Source organism: Dasypus novemcinctus, chromosome 12 (genome assembly GCF_030445035.2).
Source record: "Dasypus novemcinctus isolate mDasNov1 chromosome 12, mDasNov1.1.hap2, whole genome shotgun sequence".
Taxonomy (NCBI): Eukaryota; Metazoa; Chordata; class Mammalia; order Cingulata; family Dasypodidae; genus Dasypus; species Dasypus novemcinctus.
In genome coordinates, this window is record NC_080684.1 from 105,192,599 (window position 1) to 105,210,685 (window position 18,087).

At 61.4% G+C, this 18,087-nt stretch overlaps 1 protein-coding gene across 4 annotated transcripts in view; it reads left to right on the plus strand.

Moving 5' to 3' along the window:
* Positions 1–18,087, plus strand: part of PARVB (parvin beta) — a 128,259-nt gene that overhangs the window by 94,400 nt on the left and 15,772 nt on the right. For all 4 annotated transcript variants that reach the window (XM_058308911.2, XM_058308913.2, XM_004478649.5 and 1 more), the window contains 5 exons: positions 309–411; positions 8,367–8,507; positions 10,599–10,714; positions 13,324–13,382; positions 16,597–16,616. In XM_058308911.2, coding sequence (XP_058164894.1) covers positions 309–411; positions 8,367–8,507; positions 10,599–10,714; positions 13,324–13,382; positions 16,597–16,616 — 439 coding nt within the window. The remainder of the gene's footprint in view (positions 1–308; positions 412–8,366; positions 8,508–10,598; positions 10,715–13,323; positions 13,383–16,596; positions 16,617–18,087) is intronic.

The window sequence follows — 18,087 nt, forward strand, 5'->3', positions numbered from 1 at the left end:
CGTCCCTCTTAGGGGAGTGGCAGACGTCACGAGGGTCGGCCCGTGACTGCCTAATGCCTGGGGTGTCTCGTGCAGTCGCCATGTCCCCAGCCCCTCCCGACGGCTGGGGGTGGGTGCACAGGTGAGCACAGGTGAGCTGCCCCCCTGCCCTGCGGACGCAGGAGGCCCACCTCTCCTCCCAGCTGGCCAGGCTGTCTTGCCGGCGTGCATGTCCTTGTCCCGCTGGCTCGTCCAGCCCTGGCACCTGCTTTGGCCCTTGCCGGGGCCCACGCGGCACTGGCGGAGGAGTAACTCTCTCCTGCCCTTAGGTTCTCGTCGACTGGATCAACGACGTGCTGGTGGAGGAGAGGATCATTGTGAAGCAGCTGGAGGAGGACCTGTATGACGGCCAGGTGCTGCAGAAGCTCCTGGGTGAGTGGACGCCGGGGACGGAAGCTGCGGCGAGCGGTGGGCCTGGGGTAGGCCGCTCCTCTCCCAGGCGGTGCTCGTCCCAGGGGCAGCCCCTCGCTTGCAGCCTGAGCCTGCCCCTCCCGGGCAGCTGCAGCTCATCAGAGCCCACGGGGCCATCTGCTCGGCGCCAGTTCTTGTCTGGGCTCCGCTGTCGGGTGCAAGCGTCCCAGGGGGCAGGGACAGAGGGGCAGGCACACGGGAGGCCTTCTCTGACCCTGACCTTCCGGCTTGCACCTGCTCATCTTGGGAAGCAGATCCCAGTAGGTGTTTTGAGGATGAGCGTATTCCGGTCGATCATAACTCGTTATTCCGCACGAGCTGCAGGTTTCGTGGTCTGCCTTTTCCGGGGGAGGACAGCTGAGTGATCTTCCCGAGCCTGGATGGTAGACTGATGGGCGGACACCCCGATGATTTACCTGTCTGGCTTTAACAGTGCTAGGCACTGGGGGCACAGGCCAGGGGAGCGGACAGTGTCCCCACTCTCATGGAACCTGCACCCCCACTTACCACCGCACAGGGACACAGTCGCCTCGCCTTTCAGCGCGGGTGTGACGAGGGCCACTGAGGGGGCCGCGGGTGTGAGAAGAGGACCCCGGCCTGGCCCCTTGCTGAGGAATGAGGTCTGAGCAGACACCTGAGAACGAGCCAAAGGAGGGAGGCGAGAAGCTCGGGGACGGGGGCACGTGGGAAACGTTCACGTCAGTGGAGGTTGACCGGCCGCGAGCTGGCTCTGTGCCAGGCTGCTGCCCGGGCCGTTGTCATGGTGGCCCCTGACATGGGGCTCTTGCCACCCTGACCAGCGAGGACGTCAGCCCAGAGCTCTATAGCTGGCGGTGGTGGGCTGGGTTCAACCCTGGGCGGTCTGTCCCTGGAGCAGGGCCCCCGAGCCCTCCGCGAGTGCCCTCTCTTACCTGGCTCCCAGGTGTGGGCCCGGCACCGAGCACCTGCCTGCCTGGTCACACCTGGCTCTCACAGCAGCCCCGAGGGGGGACTGGGGGTCACATTTCCCCTGCTTGGCCCCAGATGCCTTCCGTTGCCATTTTCTTTTGTTTATTTGCTTTGATCAGGACCCGATGCAGGGCCATCGATGGCGTTGATTTCTCGTGTTCTCTTTAGGATTCTTTAATCTAGACCTGACCCCTCCTTCTCCTCCCTCCCTCCCGCTCGCCCTCTCATCCTTCCTTCCCTCCTTCCTTTCTTTTATGACAGTTTTGAGGGTCCAGGCCTGTGGACCTACGGAATAGCCTGCAATCTGGATTGGCTTTCTCAGTGACGGGGCCGGGCTCCCGCCACCGGAGGTGCAAAAGGCTCGCTCACTTAGGGCAGTGTCCGACAGATCTCTCTCGTAAACTTACCTTCTTCCTCTCTAAAGACCAGCTGGTCTCCAGAGGGTGGAGCTTTGAGACGTCAATGTCCCGTTCACCTGCAGTCCTTTGCCAGTGCTTCTGGCATCCATGGTGATCCTTGCTTAAATCACTGAGTAACTGGGGTTTACGAAATAGTGATTTCCCTGCATCTGCCATCCCTTCCTCAATCTGTGAAGAACAGCGTTCCCGCCCCCTCCACCTTTTATGGTTTTGAACCATCAATATGGACTTTTTAATTCAATGCGTTGCAACCCCTTACCATTACTATTCTCTTCATGCTTGAATCAACCCAAATTTGGACAGTGGGATCCCCTTCAGACCAGCACCAGTGTCCTGTTTCATCTGCATTAGCCTTTGCACCCTTCCTTCCTTTCTGCCGTGAGAAGATCTTCCACATTCACCTTGGGCTTTCCTGGCCCCAGCTCTTGAATCAACCATTTGCCCAACGGCTGTGACTTTTTCTTTTTAAAGAGGGCAATAGTATTTAGAAATCAAAGTCAGACCACTAAGGGTGCTTGTTGCCACGGGTGTCATTGCTTCCAGGTTCTGCCAGTCTAGAGAGCTAGGAAATATATTTTTTAAAAAATCATGAGTTCACACCGAGACCTCCAATTCCAATATAACACAACAGGTTTCTTCTTTGCCTTTCACTGCTCCACATCCTTATCCCACAGTGAGAACCTTTGTTCCCCAAAATATAAGGGTATTGACTATTTACTGTATCTGATAACACACAAAAATAGATTCAGAATTAGTCCACCAATGCCTCTACCAACTGCAAACTTGCTAAGTAAAGTACAAGATTTCTTTGTAATTTTCTTTGCCATAGAGTATATCCCCTAAAGATATATAATCTGAGTACTGTGTTCACAGTACTTGAATTAATTCTTTGTGTGTGCGTGTGATGGTGATGCCATCAATTTGGCATATAGTTAGATTAATTTGTTTCTGTCTTCATTTTTAGGGTATGCTTTTTAATTTAATGTTACTTTTTATTAATTCTATTTAATATCATTCATTTAAATATTGTCAAGCATTTACATGGTTCAAAAGCCAGGACTATAAAAAGTTATGCTTAGGAAAGTCTCCTTTTTCAGTGGATTCCGATTTATCTTTCTTGTGTTTCTCTTGGCAAAAATAAGCACATGCACACCCACACACCCACAGCCCTTCCTTTCTTACACAAAAGGTGGCTTGCCGCATTTTTTGTGCCCCTGGCATTTCCCCCTCATTAGTAAGATGCAGCTGTGTGGTACCCCCTGCGTTGCTCGTCCCCCGTCCTCGTGGGCGCGAGCACTTGTATCCTTGTGTGACCAGCGGGGCTGCTCTGAGGAACCCTGGGTGTGTGCTCTTGGATTCTCCACCCCTGGCTTTCTCAGGACCCATCACCCCATGGCTATTTTTTTCTGTCCTCTCTACCCATTTTCTCTCTTCCCTGAATTGCTTAGCTCCTTGTGCAAACATGCCATAATGTTTTCATTAAAGGGGAAAAAATGCCTTCCTCCTGCAACACTTGCAATTCTGTGTTGCTCAAATGCATCGACCATTTGATTTGGCAACTTTGGAGGTGGACGGTGGTCCTCGGTGGTCTGGAGAAGAGCGGGTTGGGTGCGGTTGTGGGGGAGACACCTGACTGGCACGGGCCCTGGGAGAGAGGCCTGTGCACCTGCGGCTCAACGTTGAGAAGGGACAAGAGAGTAAGCGAAAGGCTAAGGGCAGAGAGGGATGGCAGCCAGCTGGTCTACCTCCGTCGGGGGGACAGCCCAGCTGGCACCAGCACCTACACAGCGCCTGGCATGCGGTTTGTCATCAACAAGTGGTGACGAGAAGGAAAGAACGGCCATCGCCGAGTGTCCCCGGCCGTGTCCCCAAGGCCCCCCTGAGTAACTGGCACAGGACAGATGCTTGTTCGAGTCAGTGAGAAGAGCCCTGCAGTTTCCTTACCCACAAAAATGCCAGGAAGCGAAAGGCAACGGCTGATGGGTATGTGCCTGGAGTTGTTTTGACCTCGGTACCATCCAGAGAATACAGCACGGATGAGCTGCTCGCGGAGCACTTGCCGCCCCCACAAGCTCTGCTGCTTTCAGGGCCCCGCGTGCAGTGGGAGGGCATAGCCTCGAGGCTTCCATGCTCCCCCCATTATCAAGGTGACAGCGCATGTCAGAAGAGTCCACAGGAGGCCCCATGCCCATCCCCGGCGGCACCAGGCCCGCTCAGGGATCAGCTCAGCGGCGTTTCTTTCCTGCTCGAGCTCCGCCCTGTGATGCCACAGCGGCACTGTGCCTGCGGACGCGCCCCCACCCCGCCCTGGAGGCTTTCTCTCCTTGGGGGGATACTGGGCCTATTGGGTTTTCCTCTGTGGTTATATCAGAAGGTGCCTGGGCCCCAGCGGGCCTGGAGCAGGAGGCTGCTTCGGGGGGGCTGCCGCGGGGGTGCCAGGCTGGGGTGGGGAGCTGAGCTGGGGCCCTGGGCTCAGGGGCTGGGGCGCTGTTCCCGAGAGGGAGCTGCCAGGGAACAGGACAGCTGTGGCACCTGGAGGGGCGGCCCTGGGGGCTGGTGCGGGAGAGGTTTCGCCCGGGGTGGGCGAGCCTGGACCACAAGGGTGCAGCGCCTGCCGCTGGAAGGGTGGGTGCTGGGCTTTCGCTGCCCGGGCTCCACGCCCTTTCCTCCAGGCAGGGCTCGCACGCTTGGCACCAACAGGTCCCCTGACCTCGAAGGAGCACCTGCTGGGGTTTTAGGGGATGGGGTCACCTAACTCTCCTGCTCTGAAGGACAGGGTAATCCTTGGACCCCACATTGCTTGTCCCCTGCTCAGCTGATCCTTAAAAAGCACTCGTTCGAGTGAAAGACTGTGTTTGTTCTGGGCATTGATTCACTGGCTTGTTGATGGAATATTTGTTGACTCCCCGAGTGGCGGTGACGTTCGACCTCAGATGCTAGTGGATGCCGTCAGGGACAAGGGCAGGGAGGAGCTCAGAGAGGGCAGGGGGCGGAGGACAGCTGGCGTGGGACTGGTGGTCGGGGCGCCCTCTGGGGAGTCGGGGAGAGCCATGTATTTGAGGAGCAGCGAAGGGCGGCTGGGGACGCAGGGCACAGGGAGCGTGTCCTCGGGTGAGGCTGGCAGACGCGGCTCCGATGCTAAGTGACAGGAAGTCTTTGGGGCTCAGGCAGGGCACGGCATGATGTGAGTTGGGTTTGAAAGGTCCCTTGAGCTCCTGGCCGCAGAATGGATTGAGGGGGAGGGTTGGGCACGGGAGATGAGAGGCCAGGCAGGACGCTGCTGCTGTGGCACCCCGGACGCCCGGCGCAGGGCCGCGCCGCCGCGGTGTACGCTTTCCTTCCTCCAAGAGCCACTGTTGCAGGAGGCCTCAGCTGGTCTTCAGCGCCCGGTCCTGGCGGTTTGGCTGCTGGTGATGAAGCCATTTTCTTGAAGATGCCTCTGAATTGGTTCCTTGCTGGTTGCTTGGAGGAGATCCTCTAAGATTTTCAGAAGGAAGCTTAAGCGTGATGCGTCCTCTTACGCTTTTGATTCCTGTTTCTTCTGCACGTACTTTGGGCTGCAGTCGCTGGAGAGAGCCGTGCCCCTGAGCCTTCGATCCAGGGTGGCCTTGGAGTGCCAGGACTCCCTCTTGGGCTCCGAATCTGCACCCGCCTCTCAGCCTTGGTGGCCTGTAAACAACTCCGGCACCTTCCCCAGAGCAGGGATGGGGTGTTTAGAGCAGGTGCAGTAAGACATTCCTGCCCCCTCAAGGCGCGTCCTTTCAGTTCCTTCCTCAGTAGCCCCGGCAAGTGCAGCGCCTGCTCTGAAGCCGCCGAAGCGGCTGGCGGGTCCTGCTGCAGGCCGTCTTGCCATCTGCAAAGTCCGGCTTCGGCCTTTCTTTGGCTCAGGCCGCCTTTTCCATCGTGGAGCACCTGCTGCTCCGCCTTGTTTGACTGTCCCAGGTAAGCGCTTGATGAGGCATTTCTAAAACCTCTGGCCTGTCAAGTACCTTGACATACTGTTTGGTTTAACCGAGAAAAAGAACAAAGGAAGAGAATATTTGGAAATTCACAGGATGTCAACATGTCATGCCTGGTTGGGTTAACGCTGTCATCCAGGTGATGTTTCCTACATGATCGTGTGATCATTGACGGCAGGTGAGCTGGGGCTGCCAGCAGTGACGCTGGTGCAGGTGTTTGGCTGTTCACCTTTTCGAAGGCAGGTGCCAAAGCCAACTGGGAGATTTTGGCTGAATGCCAAGCCCAAAGGGGACATTGTTGTGTCTAGATGGTGGGTGGTGGACTGTTTGTGGTCTGGGGTGAATTGGCCCGTGAGCAGGGAGTAGCAGGGGAGCACGGCGTTCAGGAGGGGTAGAGGAGGTGTTCGAGGAGGCAGGACTGAGGGAGGTGAGAACAGGGACCCAACCCCCGCGTGTGTCCACGGGGAGATCCCCAAGCAGGAGACCCAGCAGGACCCCTGCGTGCGTCCATGGGGAGTTCACCAGGCGCAAGTTGCCAGCAGGACCCCTGGGTGCCGGGTTCACGGGAGATCACCAGGTGTGAGCTGCTGGCAGATCCCCTGGGGGCATCCACGGGGAGATTTTCAGGCACAAGCACCCAGCTGGACTCCTGGGTGCATCCATGGGGAGATCACCAGGTGCAAGCCACTGGCAGGACCCCTGGGTGCATCCACGGGGAGATCACCAAGCGTGAGCTGCCAGCAGGACCCCAGGGTATGTCCACGGGGAGATCGCCAAGTGCAAGCTGCCAGCAGGACCCCTGGGTGCGTCCACAGGGAGATCGCCAAGCCCAAGCCGCTGGCAGGACCCTGGTCATGTCCCCCTTCTGGCAAGGAGATTCAGGAAGCAGCAGTGGATCCTTTGCCATGTCCAGGACTTCCGTGGGCTGGCGCTCTCCTGCAGTTGCAGGAATCGTCGAAGTGGACCGTGTGGAGAGCGTGAGGGTGGCCGGGAAGCTTGCGCTCACCCACCCACCTCTCCTTGCAGAGGCCAGGCCTGGCCTCGTAAGTGCCCAGAGCCCCACATCCGCCCACCAGCCACGTCCACCAGCCCTGCTTCGCTGCTCCTGCGGAGCCGCCCACCCTCCCCTGTCCCCTTCCCTGGTGGGGACCCAGGGACCCGGCCGGGGCAAACCTCTGCACCGTTCCCGCGTCCTGGGGCTGTTGGGGCTGCGGGCACCGTCCGGTCTGCAGGGCCGGCTGGCACGAGGGCCGTGGAGGCCTGTGGGATGGCCGGGGTCCTGTGGGCCGTGCTCTCGGAGCCCCCGCCCCCGATGCCCGCTCTCACCCGCCCTGCCCCAGGGGCCGTGGTCTGTACCGTCGCTGCTTGTGGCACACCTGTGGGACCTGCTGTGTATTTTCACAGTGGGTTATTCAGTGGATTATTCACCTGCTAGGTACAGACGGAGGCAAATACGAATGAGCCGTGGGAGTCATTTCCAGCGCCCTTCACAATGCGTTTCTTGCGCTTTTTGCCCTCGCCCTCGCCACCACCCACCCGCTGCCCCTCAGCCACCTCTCCCCTCCAGGGACCGCCTGTCCGGTCTGTATCCCAGTGCCCAGGATGGTGCCTGCCGCGTAGCAGGCGCATAGTAGCCGTGTCATGAGTGAAGGGGTAGCCCTGGCCCAGCAGGCGTGCCAAGTGTGTTATCCAGAAGAATGGATCAAAACTGTGGATTCTCGTTTTAATTGAGGGAGGGGAGGGGTGGGGGGAAACCGACGTCCGCGCCCGGTGGCTTTTCCCGCTTCCCTTCCTGGCGCTGCCACCGCCCGCTCGGCATCGGAGGCTTCCGATGAGTCCAGCCTGTTGGGCCGTGCGGAGCTTCGTCATCCCCCTCTGCGCCGGTTATCTCTGGATGTGCCGTGATGTGGCGTTTGTAGTTCGGCGGAGGAGACGTATCAGGAAACGCCCCGGCCTTGGGAAGAGTGACCGGGAGGGGCTCCTGGTCCTGGCCGCCGCGCTGCCCCTCGGGAGCCGCGTTGGCCGCTGCGGGGCCGAGTCGTAGCGATGGGGTCTCAGGCGGAGGTGACGGTTCTCGTCCCGGCCCCTCCGGAGGCTTCCTGCTCGCTCCTGGGAATAACAGGGTGGCCAACGCCCTGTGGCCCTCGCATAATCCCCCTTGCTGTGGTGCCAGCGTGTGCGGGACGTGGCGGCAACCTGTCACAGCCTTCAGTTTCCCCGTCACCATCCTCTCCCTCCTGGGAGCCCGCCAGCCCAGCTTCCTCACTGCCACCCGCCAAGCCGCCCTCCCTGCCTCCAACCTGGACGTGAATTATTGTTTCCTTCATGGGTGCTCAAGGGTGCTTAGCGTTTCCCACCCCACCGCCTTTTTCTCCCCTTCTGGGGTAATTTTATAAGGTGTATCAATGACCCAAAGTCCAGCCGTCTTTGGTTCCCCAGAACTGCCCATCACTGCTGAACAGTCTCCTCTTCGGGGGCCAAGTCGGGGAGGCCCCCTAGGCCCCCTGGTATGACCGGCTCGTCCGCAGGCACCCAGGCCCTCCGGCTTTTCCTGACACTCGGCTTTTCCCCCTTGCCCTTCTCATTGCAGAAAAGCTGGCCGACTGCAAGCTGAACGTGGCCGAGGTGACGCAGTCCGAGGTAGGACAGAAGCAGAAGCTGCAGACGGTTCTGGAAGCTGTGCACGAGCTGCTGCGGCCCCACGGCTGGGTGCTCCGCTGGAACGTTGACTGTGAGTAGCCGCGGGGGGATGGGAAGGGTGCTGGGGTGCCGGGAGGGAGCCCCAGTCAGCCGTCATCTCACTTGGCCTTGCGTTGTGATAAGGGGTCACCCCCCTGCTCTGGGAGGCAGCCTCACACCCTGGGTGGCCCGTAAGGGGGCAGGCCACCCCGTGATGGTTTCTCCAGCGCTGCTCGGTAGAGGGGCTGCGAGAAGCAGGGAGGGCATGTGGGCTTGAAGGCAGAAGCAGCTCCGTGGGCTTCCTAGGGGGACCCAGCCACGTCCTGCGGGCACCAGCACCGAATGAGACCCCACCGTCGCTTCCAGCTGCCATCATCGAGCACCAAGCCCACTGGCCTAGGACGCAGAAACCTCTCGCCTCGCAGCTCCAGGGCCCAGAATCTAAAATCAAGGCCAGGCGCCGCCGCGCTCGTAGCCCGTGGGCTGGCTGCCTGGCTCCTCTGGCCCTGGACTGGCGGCCCTGGGCCCGTGCCCACAGCACTGTGCGCTCTCCTCCTTCGTCACGTGTCTGTGTGTCCAGATTTCCCTCTGCTTCAAGGACACCAGTGACACTGGACTCGGGCCACTCTGGTCCAGTTTGGCATCATCCTACCTGCTGACATCTGCGGTGACCCAGATTCCAAATAAGGCCCCGTTCTAAAGCCCTCAGGGTTAGGGCGTCTCTTTGGGGGATCCTGTTCAATCCATGACACTCAGAGGAGTGCATCCGAGGGGAGGGGGTCCCGCTCTCGGATGTGTTGGTGACATCACAGCGTTTCCAGCCCAGCAGGGAGCCTGGACGATGAAGACCTAAACCAAGGCTTCCCCCCCCCCCAACCTCCCTCCCTGCAGGGCAGCCAGGGCTTCCGGAACTTTCCCTGCTGGGCGAGGGGCCCTGGCTTGGGGGTGGGCTCCCGATTCTAGGGCCTGCCTCCGGTTTCATGGCGCCGTGACCTTGGATGGCCCCAGGCCCGCCTCGGGGAGCCAGGGCTGCTGGTGAGGTCCAGTGCTTTGTGGAGCCGGTCCCAGAAGTCGTGGCGCTGGCCAGTCCCAGGGCCCCGAGCCGGGAGAGGCCGTGGAGAGCCGGGGCGGCAGCCGGGGAGACGAGAGCAGAGAGCCTGCCACACGCCACCCCGAGCCGCCCTCGCTTCAGACCCCGCCGTGGGCGCGGGGGCCCCACGGCTCACACGATTCAGAGCTCAGGAAGGTGCTGCGTTTCTGGGGCAGCTTTGCTCTCGTGGAAGGACAGGAGTCAGAATCGGCCAAGAGAGGTGGCGTTCAAGCGTGAAACTTCCGGGGACTTCTGGGTGTCCCTTCCCCGTGGAGCTCTGGACACGGTCCCCCCGTTGGCCACGAGGCGTGACACCACACATGGGGTATGGCCAACCAGAGAAGCTCACCCACGCCTCCGCGTCCAGCGGTTTCAGTGCGGCTCCACCACATCCTGCCCGCGTGGCTGACCTGTGGCGTCCGGCCCCTCCCGGAGGTCAGCTGATGCTTCAGTCATCAGTTCCTCTGGCCTGGGGGACCGGACATGGTGGGGCCCAAAGCCCCCATCGAACTGTCCCATGGCCCAAGCTCCCTCCTATCAGGCGGGACATTTGAGCACTCAGAGGTCACTGCCCAGTAACCGAGGCGCAAGGCCGGCCCTGACTCTCAGTGAGGCCAGATTCCTCGCTGTGCACTTCGGCAGGGCAGGGGTTAACTTCTAGGATGCTCAGAGCGGTCTTTGTCCTTGATAAAGAGTTAAAAACAGTTGATTCTGTGGCCAAGAACTTGTAAGTGCCAGAGATCTAAAGTTACAGCCCTCTGATGGGCGGTGGCAGGCTGACCTATTTTTCTTGATCTTTTCCCTTCTGTTGTGCTAATTCTCCAGGCCTGCTCCTGGCCTTTCCTTATCACCACCTAATGTGCTCCTTTTAAAACATCATGCTTTTTAAAGTTGTTGCACTGGTAACCTTAGGGCGACAGGAAAGGAAAAAACTGAGAAGCAGAGCCGGCAGGGGGCTCGGCGGCTCTCAGACCGCCCTGGCCGGGGAGGTGTGGGTGGGCTGGGGTCCTGACTGGTGTCTGAGCTTCCCTCTTCCGCCCTCCTCCCCCGAAGCGATCCACGGGAAGAACCTGGTAGCCACCCTGCACCTGCTCGTCGCCCTGGCCACGCACTTTCGGGCCCCCATCCGGCTGCCCGAGCACGTGTCCGTGCAGGTGGTGGTCGTACGGGTGAGTACGCGACTGCCGCCCGCCCCGCGCCGACGCGCCTGGCTGCGGGCCGAGGCCCTGCCGCCCCGTCCCCGCAGCGGTGTCCCCCCCCCACCACGCCCCCCCAGGGCTGCTCCTGCCTCTCCCTCTCCACGACGACGGCGATACCCCACCCCACCCCCGGCGCTGAGCGAGGCGATTGGCGCGGGAACAATGGCAGTGATTTGAAGCCAGGCAGCTCCAGAGGCCTGAGAGTGTGGCGGCTTAATTTTCCCCGATTTTGAAAAGAACATTCCTCTCTCCCCGAAGCCAACTAGTCGGAATTCAAGACGGTTGAATGTGCTTATTACTCACCGGCGGAGGTTAGGCCAGGGCTACGCAACACACCAGATGAAAGCTCCTCCGCGTCTGCGCCGCGTCGCGCCCGTCATCCTCCATCAGCTCTCTTGGAGGCTCATTTCTTTTGATTCAGTTGGAGAAATGGAACTGGGACCCAGGGTCTGCCACGGAGGCGGCGCTGGCCTCGCCGCTTCTTCCCTTCCTTTGTTTTTTCTTTAAAGATTTTTATTTTTTACTTATTTCTCCCCCGCCCCCTGTCTGCTCTCTGTGTCCATTCACTGTGTGTTCTTCTGTGTCCTCTTGTATTCTTGTCAGTGGCACTGGGAATCTGTGTCTCTCTTTGTTGCATCTTCTTGCTGTGTCAGCTCTCCGTGTGTGCGGGGCCACTCCGGGGTGGGCTGTGCTTTTTTTTTTGCACTGGGCGGCTCTCCTTACGGGGCACACTCCTTGCACATGGGGCTCCCCTATGTGGGGGTACACCCCTGCATGGCGCAGCACTCCTTGCGCGCATTAGCACTGCGCATGGGCCAGCCCCACACGGGCCAAGGAGGCCCGGGGTTTGAACCCTGGACCTCCCATGTGGTAGGCAGGCACCCTATCCGTTGAGTCACATCCGCTTCCCCTCTGAATGGAGAGGCGGCCCTGGGTGTGCGCTCCCGGTTTCATCCTGTGAACGGGTGTGAGGCACCTACCGTGTGCCCAGCACAGTGCGTGTGGTTTTTGGTGAAACTAAAACGGGAGAACTCCTCGGCAGCGTTGAGGGCCCGCCGTTCGCGCCAGCGGGTTGAGGCCGCGCTTAGAGCCCGCGTTTGTCCCGCTTGGGACGTCCGGTGCCCCGCTCTTCTCGGGGTTTTAGCTTGTCGGTGCCCGTGTGTCCCACGGTCAGGCCCTCCCTGCGGTTGCCACGAGAGCCCGAGGCTGGACCCGCCGGGCGTTTGTCCTTCCCCTCCCCACCTCCAGCGAGGGCCACCTGCAGCCCCCGTTTCCTTCCAAGGGAGGGATGTTTGTGGTTGGCGGCGAGGCCGGGGGGCCGGGAACCGATCCCGCCGCCCCCTCTCCTTGCCCGCGCGCTCCGAGGAGGCTGGCAGGGACCGTGGGAGTGCGTTTCCCAGACCCACGCATGTCAGGGGTGGCCCCGCAGACGCTGTGTGGGCTCAGGAAGGGGGTCCCACTTCAGGCCTGCGCACGGTGCCAAGAAAGTCCCTGCAGGTCTGTGGGAAGTTTTGCTGACCCGGGCGAACCCTCGCTGGCGTTGTCGGCCTCCGCCGGGCTCCAGGCGCTTCTTCTGGGCACCCCTCAAAGTGGGGTGGAACGGGGAGGGCGCTGGCGGCGTCTCTCCGTGGGAGCCGGCCCCCCCCCAGACCTTAGGCCCCCGCCCGCCCCCGACTCTGGCCCGTTCCCTGCCCTGGCTTGGACGGCCCATTGCTGACCTGCCGTGGCGTTGGAGGGAGGTGGAACATGGGGCCAAGGGCCTCGGGCAAATCACTCAGCCGCCCTGAGCTGCCGTTGTTCCCCAAAAACATTGAGATGATGCCACACACCGTTAAGCCACTCAGCTTTGTGCTGCAGTAGCTGGCACCCGACGCGGCATCCAGTAGGTGCTTAATGAATGTCTGAACCAGTGAACCAGACTTCTTGGGGCCTTCCCTGGCCGGCAGCCTGAGCCTCAGTCACGAGGAGACCGCGAGGAGTCCGACGGCACCGGGTGTTGCTTATTTTCACCTACCCAAAGTGGCTGTGCGAGTTCCCGGGAGGCGTCCACGGCGGACTGCCTCGGCGGGAAGTGAGCTCCCTGTCCCTGGAGGGGTTCAAGTGGGGGCTTGCGGCTCGGCAGGAGTGCCCCGCTCACGTCACCCCCGTCCTTCCACCCGCTCCGCCTCTACCTGCCTGGCTCGGGGAGTGCGTCCCACGTGTGATTCCAGTGGGCTTTGCCCGTTTTTCCTTCTGCTCCTCCTCTGTCCACGTGCCGGGCGCAGAGGCGTCCTGAGGGAGCCGGCGTTTTTCTCTGAGCCCGCACAGCCGCCAGTTCCTGGGGCAGTGGGGAGACCAGAGGGGGAGGCGGGGGCACTGCTCCAGCCAGGGAAGGGCCGCCCCTGGGTCCCCTGCCGCCCCGCCCCCCGGGCTGGCGATGGCGTTCACCGTGGCCCCCGTTCTCCCGGTGGGGCCTCCCAAGGGGGCCTCCTCCGCACACGCGGTGCCGGCCACCCCATCGGGCATTTGTCTTACTCTCTGAAGGCGCCGTGGTGGGGGCTGCTGGGTTGGTGGCTTACTTGTGCTTTTCGGCTTTGCAGAAGCGGGAGGGCCTGCTGCATTCCAGCCACGTCACAGAGGAGCTGACCACGACCACCGAGTAAGTGGACGCCGCTCTGCAGGGCCTGCCGCCGCCCCGGCCGGCCGCGAGCCTGTGCCGGGCCCTGTCCCCTCCGGGGCCCCTGCCTTCCCGCGCAGGTCTCTGCGGCAACGACCTTTCCTCCATGTGCTTTTCTCGGTTTGTAATTTTGGAACTGAGGGATTTTTCCAGGGCCCTTGGGTGTTTTCAAAATTCCTTATTTCAGAAGGTGAGCTCTAAGAATGGTGGGGGCCCCCCCAAGAAATGGAAAGTGGGGGCTCGGCAGCGTTGGTCACAGCATCGCCCACGATTGCCCGAATTACCACCAGCGGTGGGTGGGTCAACAAGGTGGCACCTGCTCCTTCGGAATGTGACGCAGCCGCGCACGGGAACGGCGGCGGGGCCGAAAGCAGTGTGCGGACGAGAAGCAGGGCACCCGAGACAAATGCTGGGGGTCCCTCCTATGTGGGAGACCCAGAATAAACAAGCCCACAGAAGAGAAGGGAGGTCCGAGGTCACCAGGCGGGGGCGAGGGGAGGGGGGAGTCACTCTCCCCTGGGGACGGTTTCTGTTGGGATGGAGAAGTTTTAGTACTGTAAGATGGTGATCGTGGCACAGCACCGGATACTTCAAGGTGGCTAAAATGGCAAATGATAGATACATATGTATATAGAGCCACTATAATTTAAAAAAAGAGAATGTTGGCTGGGGCCACGAGGCCGAGAGAAGCTGTTCAGAACGGCGAGAAAGTCCATTTATCTTCTAAGGCGGTTCAATCAGAGGGAAGGAGCCGCGTGTCTAAACTAGAACTTTCCTTTGACAGACAGTGCCGAGCCATCTCATGTGTCTCAGAGAAAGCCAGAGGGCATTTTTTAAGAAGTCTGAAAGTCTTCATTCAAATCTATTGAAAAGTGCAAATTATATGGTATATTTTGAGCGTGGCTTCTAGGAGCCCTTATGAGACCCTGTTAAAGATCTCTTAAAATTCGCCGCATTTGTCCCCCTTGAATAAATTTGTTGCAGAGGAAACAGAACATTTAAAAATTGATCTTTTCAACTAATCCAGCAGCTCAGTTCACAGAGTGATTAATTACTCCTGTGAATTTGCGTACGGCCTTTCAAGAATTGGAGCTGACACAGGAACCCGGCACAGCGTGCAAGCTGTCAGATGAACTGAGAGCCGCTGACACTGTGTGCACAGCTGCCACGTGCCTCCCACAGAGGGGGGTGGGGGGAGGAGGTGGGGGCGAGGCAGGAAGGTCTGTGCCTGGGGACAGCAGGGAGAGGGCAGCTTATAAGCGCCTGGGATTGGGGCAGGGTTGTCGTCATCTATTATTAATGTGGAACAAACCACATTTGTGGCTTAGAGTGGCAGTGGTGGTATTTGCGTGCAGCTCTGCGGGTCGGCACCTTGGGCTGGGCTCAGCAGGGTGGTTCGTGGGCTCGCCTGGCCTGGGGACCCTGGGGTGTCTGCCCGATGGGGTTGGGATGGCTGGGACGGCCCCTCTCCCTCGCCTGGCGGCTGGCGGTGGCCGGCGGCGGGCCCCTCTGTTTCCACGTGGACTCGGGCCCTTTGCCCCTACTCTTGGGACTCCACACCGCGTGTCCTTGCTTCTGTGCGTCCAAACTGTCCTGACCCAGCCCAGGTGCGGGGCTGGAGGGACGGACTTGCCCTTTGATGGAAGGAGAAGCCAAGGCACGTGGCAAAGGGCCGGCGCCTGGCGGTGGGAGAAGCCGGAGCCGTGGTCCCCGGTCTCCTGGGGGTGGCGGGGCGGAGCTGGGAGCAGCCCGGGCAGGTCTGCGGGGCAGCGGGAGGCCAGTCCGATGGGCTTCCCCTCTCCCGGGGTGCTGGTCCAGCCAGCAGACTGGGCACGCCCATGGGGACTCTGAGTCCCCCCGGGAGCAGGCAGGAAGGGGCTTTTCAGGCAGAGGGGGGCCCCGCCTCCGGGAGGGGGCAGCCGGAGCGGGAGGCCAGCCGTGCGCAGCCATGGAGGGATTGGGGTTCCCAGCCCCGAGTTGGCGCCGCTCCGCAGCCGGGGTCCGGGCGGGGGTCCCTCTGGGGGCTGGCCGCCGTCTTGCACGCTGTTACCTGGGTCAGCCTCGCGTGCCCCCCCACGGCCCCTGCCCGCTCTCCAGCTCCGGGCTAGCCACCTCCTGTGCCTCCTGCTCCGGCGTCCAGTGCGACCATCAACTCAGTTCCCTCTGCAAAGACCCTTTCCCCGGACGCCACACTCAGGTGCCAGGGTCAGGGCTCTGCCTGCCTCTTTTGGGGCAACGTTCACCCCATGGCAGAGGCCGACCGCGATCTGTCCCCACCTGCCCCTGTCCTGCCTTGGTCCCCGCTGCAGCTCACCCGCCCCCAGTGCCCGAGGGCCATGACCGGCTCTTAAGGCCCTTTCCCCACCTCCCCTCCTCCCTCGCTGTCCTCCGCTCCGAGGCCGCCCCCTCCAGAAAGCCCCCCTGTCTGCCAAGCCGGGGCGTCTACCTTCTCTCCATCCCCGCGGTGTCACCCACGGGGCTGTGTCGAGGCACTGGGTTGGGAGCCCCCTCCCCCCGGGCTGTGAATGTCACACGGGCAGAGGTCATGTGGTCAGGTTCTCCACCTCCAGGGCCGGGCCCGGAGCAGGTGCGCACGTGGAGAGGGAGTCGGGGTGGGGGACCAGTTGGGGGGAGCACAAAGGGAAGAGCCGCTGCCCTTCGGCGAGGGGCGCACGAGGAGGGACGGGTGTGCCGGCTCGTGGAAATCCCGCAGGGACTAGCCGTTCCCTCCTTGGGGTCCAGCTGTGCAGTCAGGGTCCTGGCCTCGTGGTTTCTTCAGTCCTTCGGCTCCACGAGTCCATGAAAGGGCATCGTGGGTGACCCCCGAAATGTGACTCTTGGGGAGTCTGTACCCGTGTAGGTTAAGGTTTGCCTTTCAGGAGCTGCTGGAATACCTGTTTTCTGCTGAATATTTCTCTATAATTCCCATGATTTAATTACCCCCCCCCCCCCCCCCCCCGTGGTATAAAGGGATGCTAATGTGCAAATAAAGGTGGGGATTTGCTGCTGGATTGTGGAGACATTTAACCAACCACACAGCACCCTCACTTGTAATTAGTGGGACGTGTTTTCACAAATGGCCCCCTGACTGGGCACTCAGGCTCCGACTGCCTGGTGGACTCGATCATTGTAGTTTGCTGCTTATCGAGCTGTGTGTCAGCGACCCCACTAACGGCCCCTCTGTTCTCGTTTGCAGGATGATGATGGGCCGGTTCGGTAAGTACCGGGCGTGGCAGGGCGCGAGGCGGCCGTGTGCTTTGGAGACGGAGCCTGGGGAGCCAGGGGCCCGGGCGGGTTTCCTGCTCCCGGGACTTGGTGGTCTCCGAGCAGGCGTGCAGGCCCTGGGCGGTCGTGTGTTCAGGGCTTCTGGGTTTGCTCTCAGAGCCGTGCGAGCTGGTGATGGAAGGGTCGGCGCCCTGTGCTGGGGCCCTGGGCGGTGCCTGGGAGACCCTGCCTGCTCCTCCACCTGGTCCGGGAGTGGGAGGTGAAATGAGGTCCCCCGTGGGCTCCGCGTAATGGGGGTGGCCAGGACCGTCAGCTCTAAGTGTCCCCGCTAGAGCCCAGCGACCCCCATCTTCATCTCGGGACGGACCGCCCAGAGGTGGACTCTCCCCCCCGGTCGTGGTCAGGCTGCTGCTGCCCAAGGGGCTTCGGAGGGTCCTTCGAATGGGAGGCACTGGACCCCCAAACGCCACGCCTCCCCGTGGGGGGCAGCTAGGAGCAGGAAACTTGGGACCCAGAAGCAGTGGAGCTGGGGGCGCCCCACGACCGTGGTGCCTTGCGGGGAGGGGTGCTGCTCCGGGCCGGCGAGGGGGTGCCAGGTGTCGGCTGGCGTGGGCCTCGGCGACTTCAAGGCCCTCCCAGGGACCCGGCTGGACGCGCCTGCCGCTGCTGCACCAAGAGCGGCCCCGGCCCTTAAATCCTAAAGGGCCCCGCGTACGAGAAGGTGCCGCCACTGGAGGTCCTTAAGCTTTCCCATGCGGACCTCAGCCGGGCCGGGAAAGCTCAGGCCTTCGCTGTTTTATTGCCAAAGAGAAATTCTGTTCTTTTTGGTGTCTTTATTACTAAAAAGCCAAAAAAAAGAGAAGAGGCCAGCGGACAGCCTGTGCGTTTACTCAGGGGAGCAGAGCAGGGAGGAGCGGGGCTCATGGGGCAGCCTGGGGCGCCCCCGGGGTGGCTCCAGTGACGTCGCGGGCCAGCCTCGCCCCCTGCCCTGTCTCTGGGTGGAGGCCCAGTTTGGGGGTGCAGCGCACCCCTCCATCTCCTCCTTTCTGTGCAGAGGCGGCTTTTGAGGCTTGGAGGTGATGGGAGCAGGGGACCCCAAAGCATTCGTGGGGCTGCCCAGTTTCCTGTGGGGTCGTCCGTTCCATGTTTGGGAGGGGCTTCACTGGGGGCTTGGGGAATTGGGGAGCATCGGCTCAGGTAGGGGCAGTGAGCGCTCAGCCTCCCCCTGCCCAGGGGCCCACCGGCAGCCCTGGGAACACGTGCTGTAGCTGGGCATCCGGGGGGCCGGCCCCTTGGCTAGGGGCCTTCTAGGTGGGCCCGGGGACCCCCGAGAAGCCAGGGAGTTTCTGGGTTCTCTATAGATACGCCCCACACCGTGCTTAGAAGCACTGACGGACCGGAGTCGGCGACGGGCTGCTCGTCCAGGCCTGGCGTCGCGGCTTCTGTGGACCCCAGCCCCGAA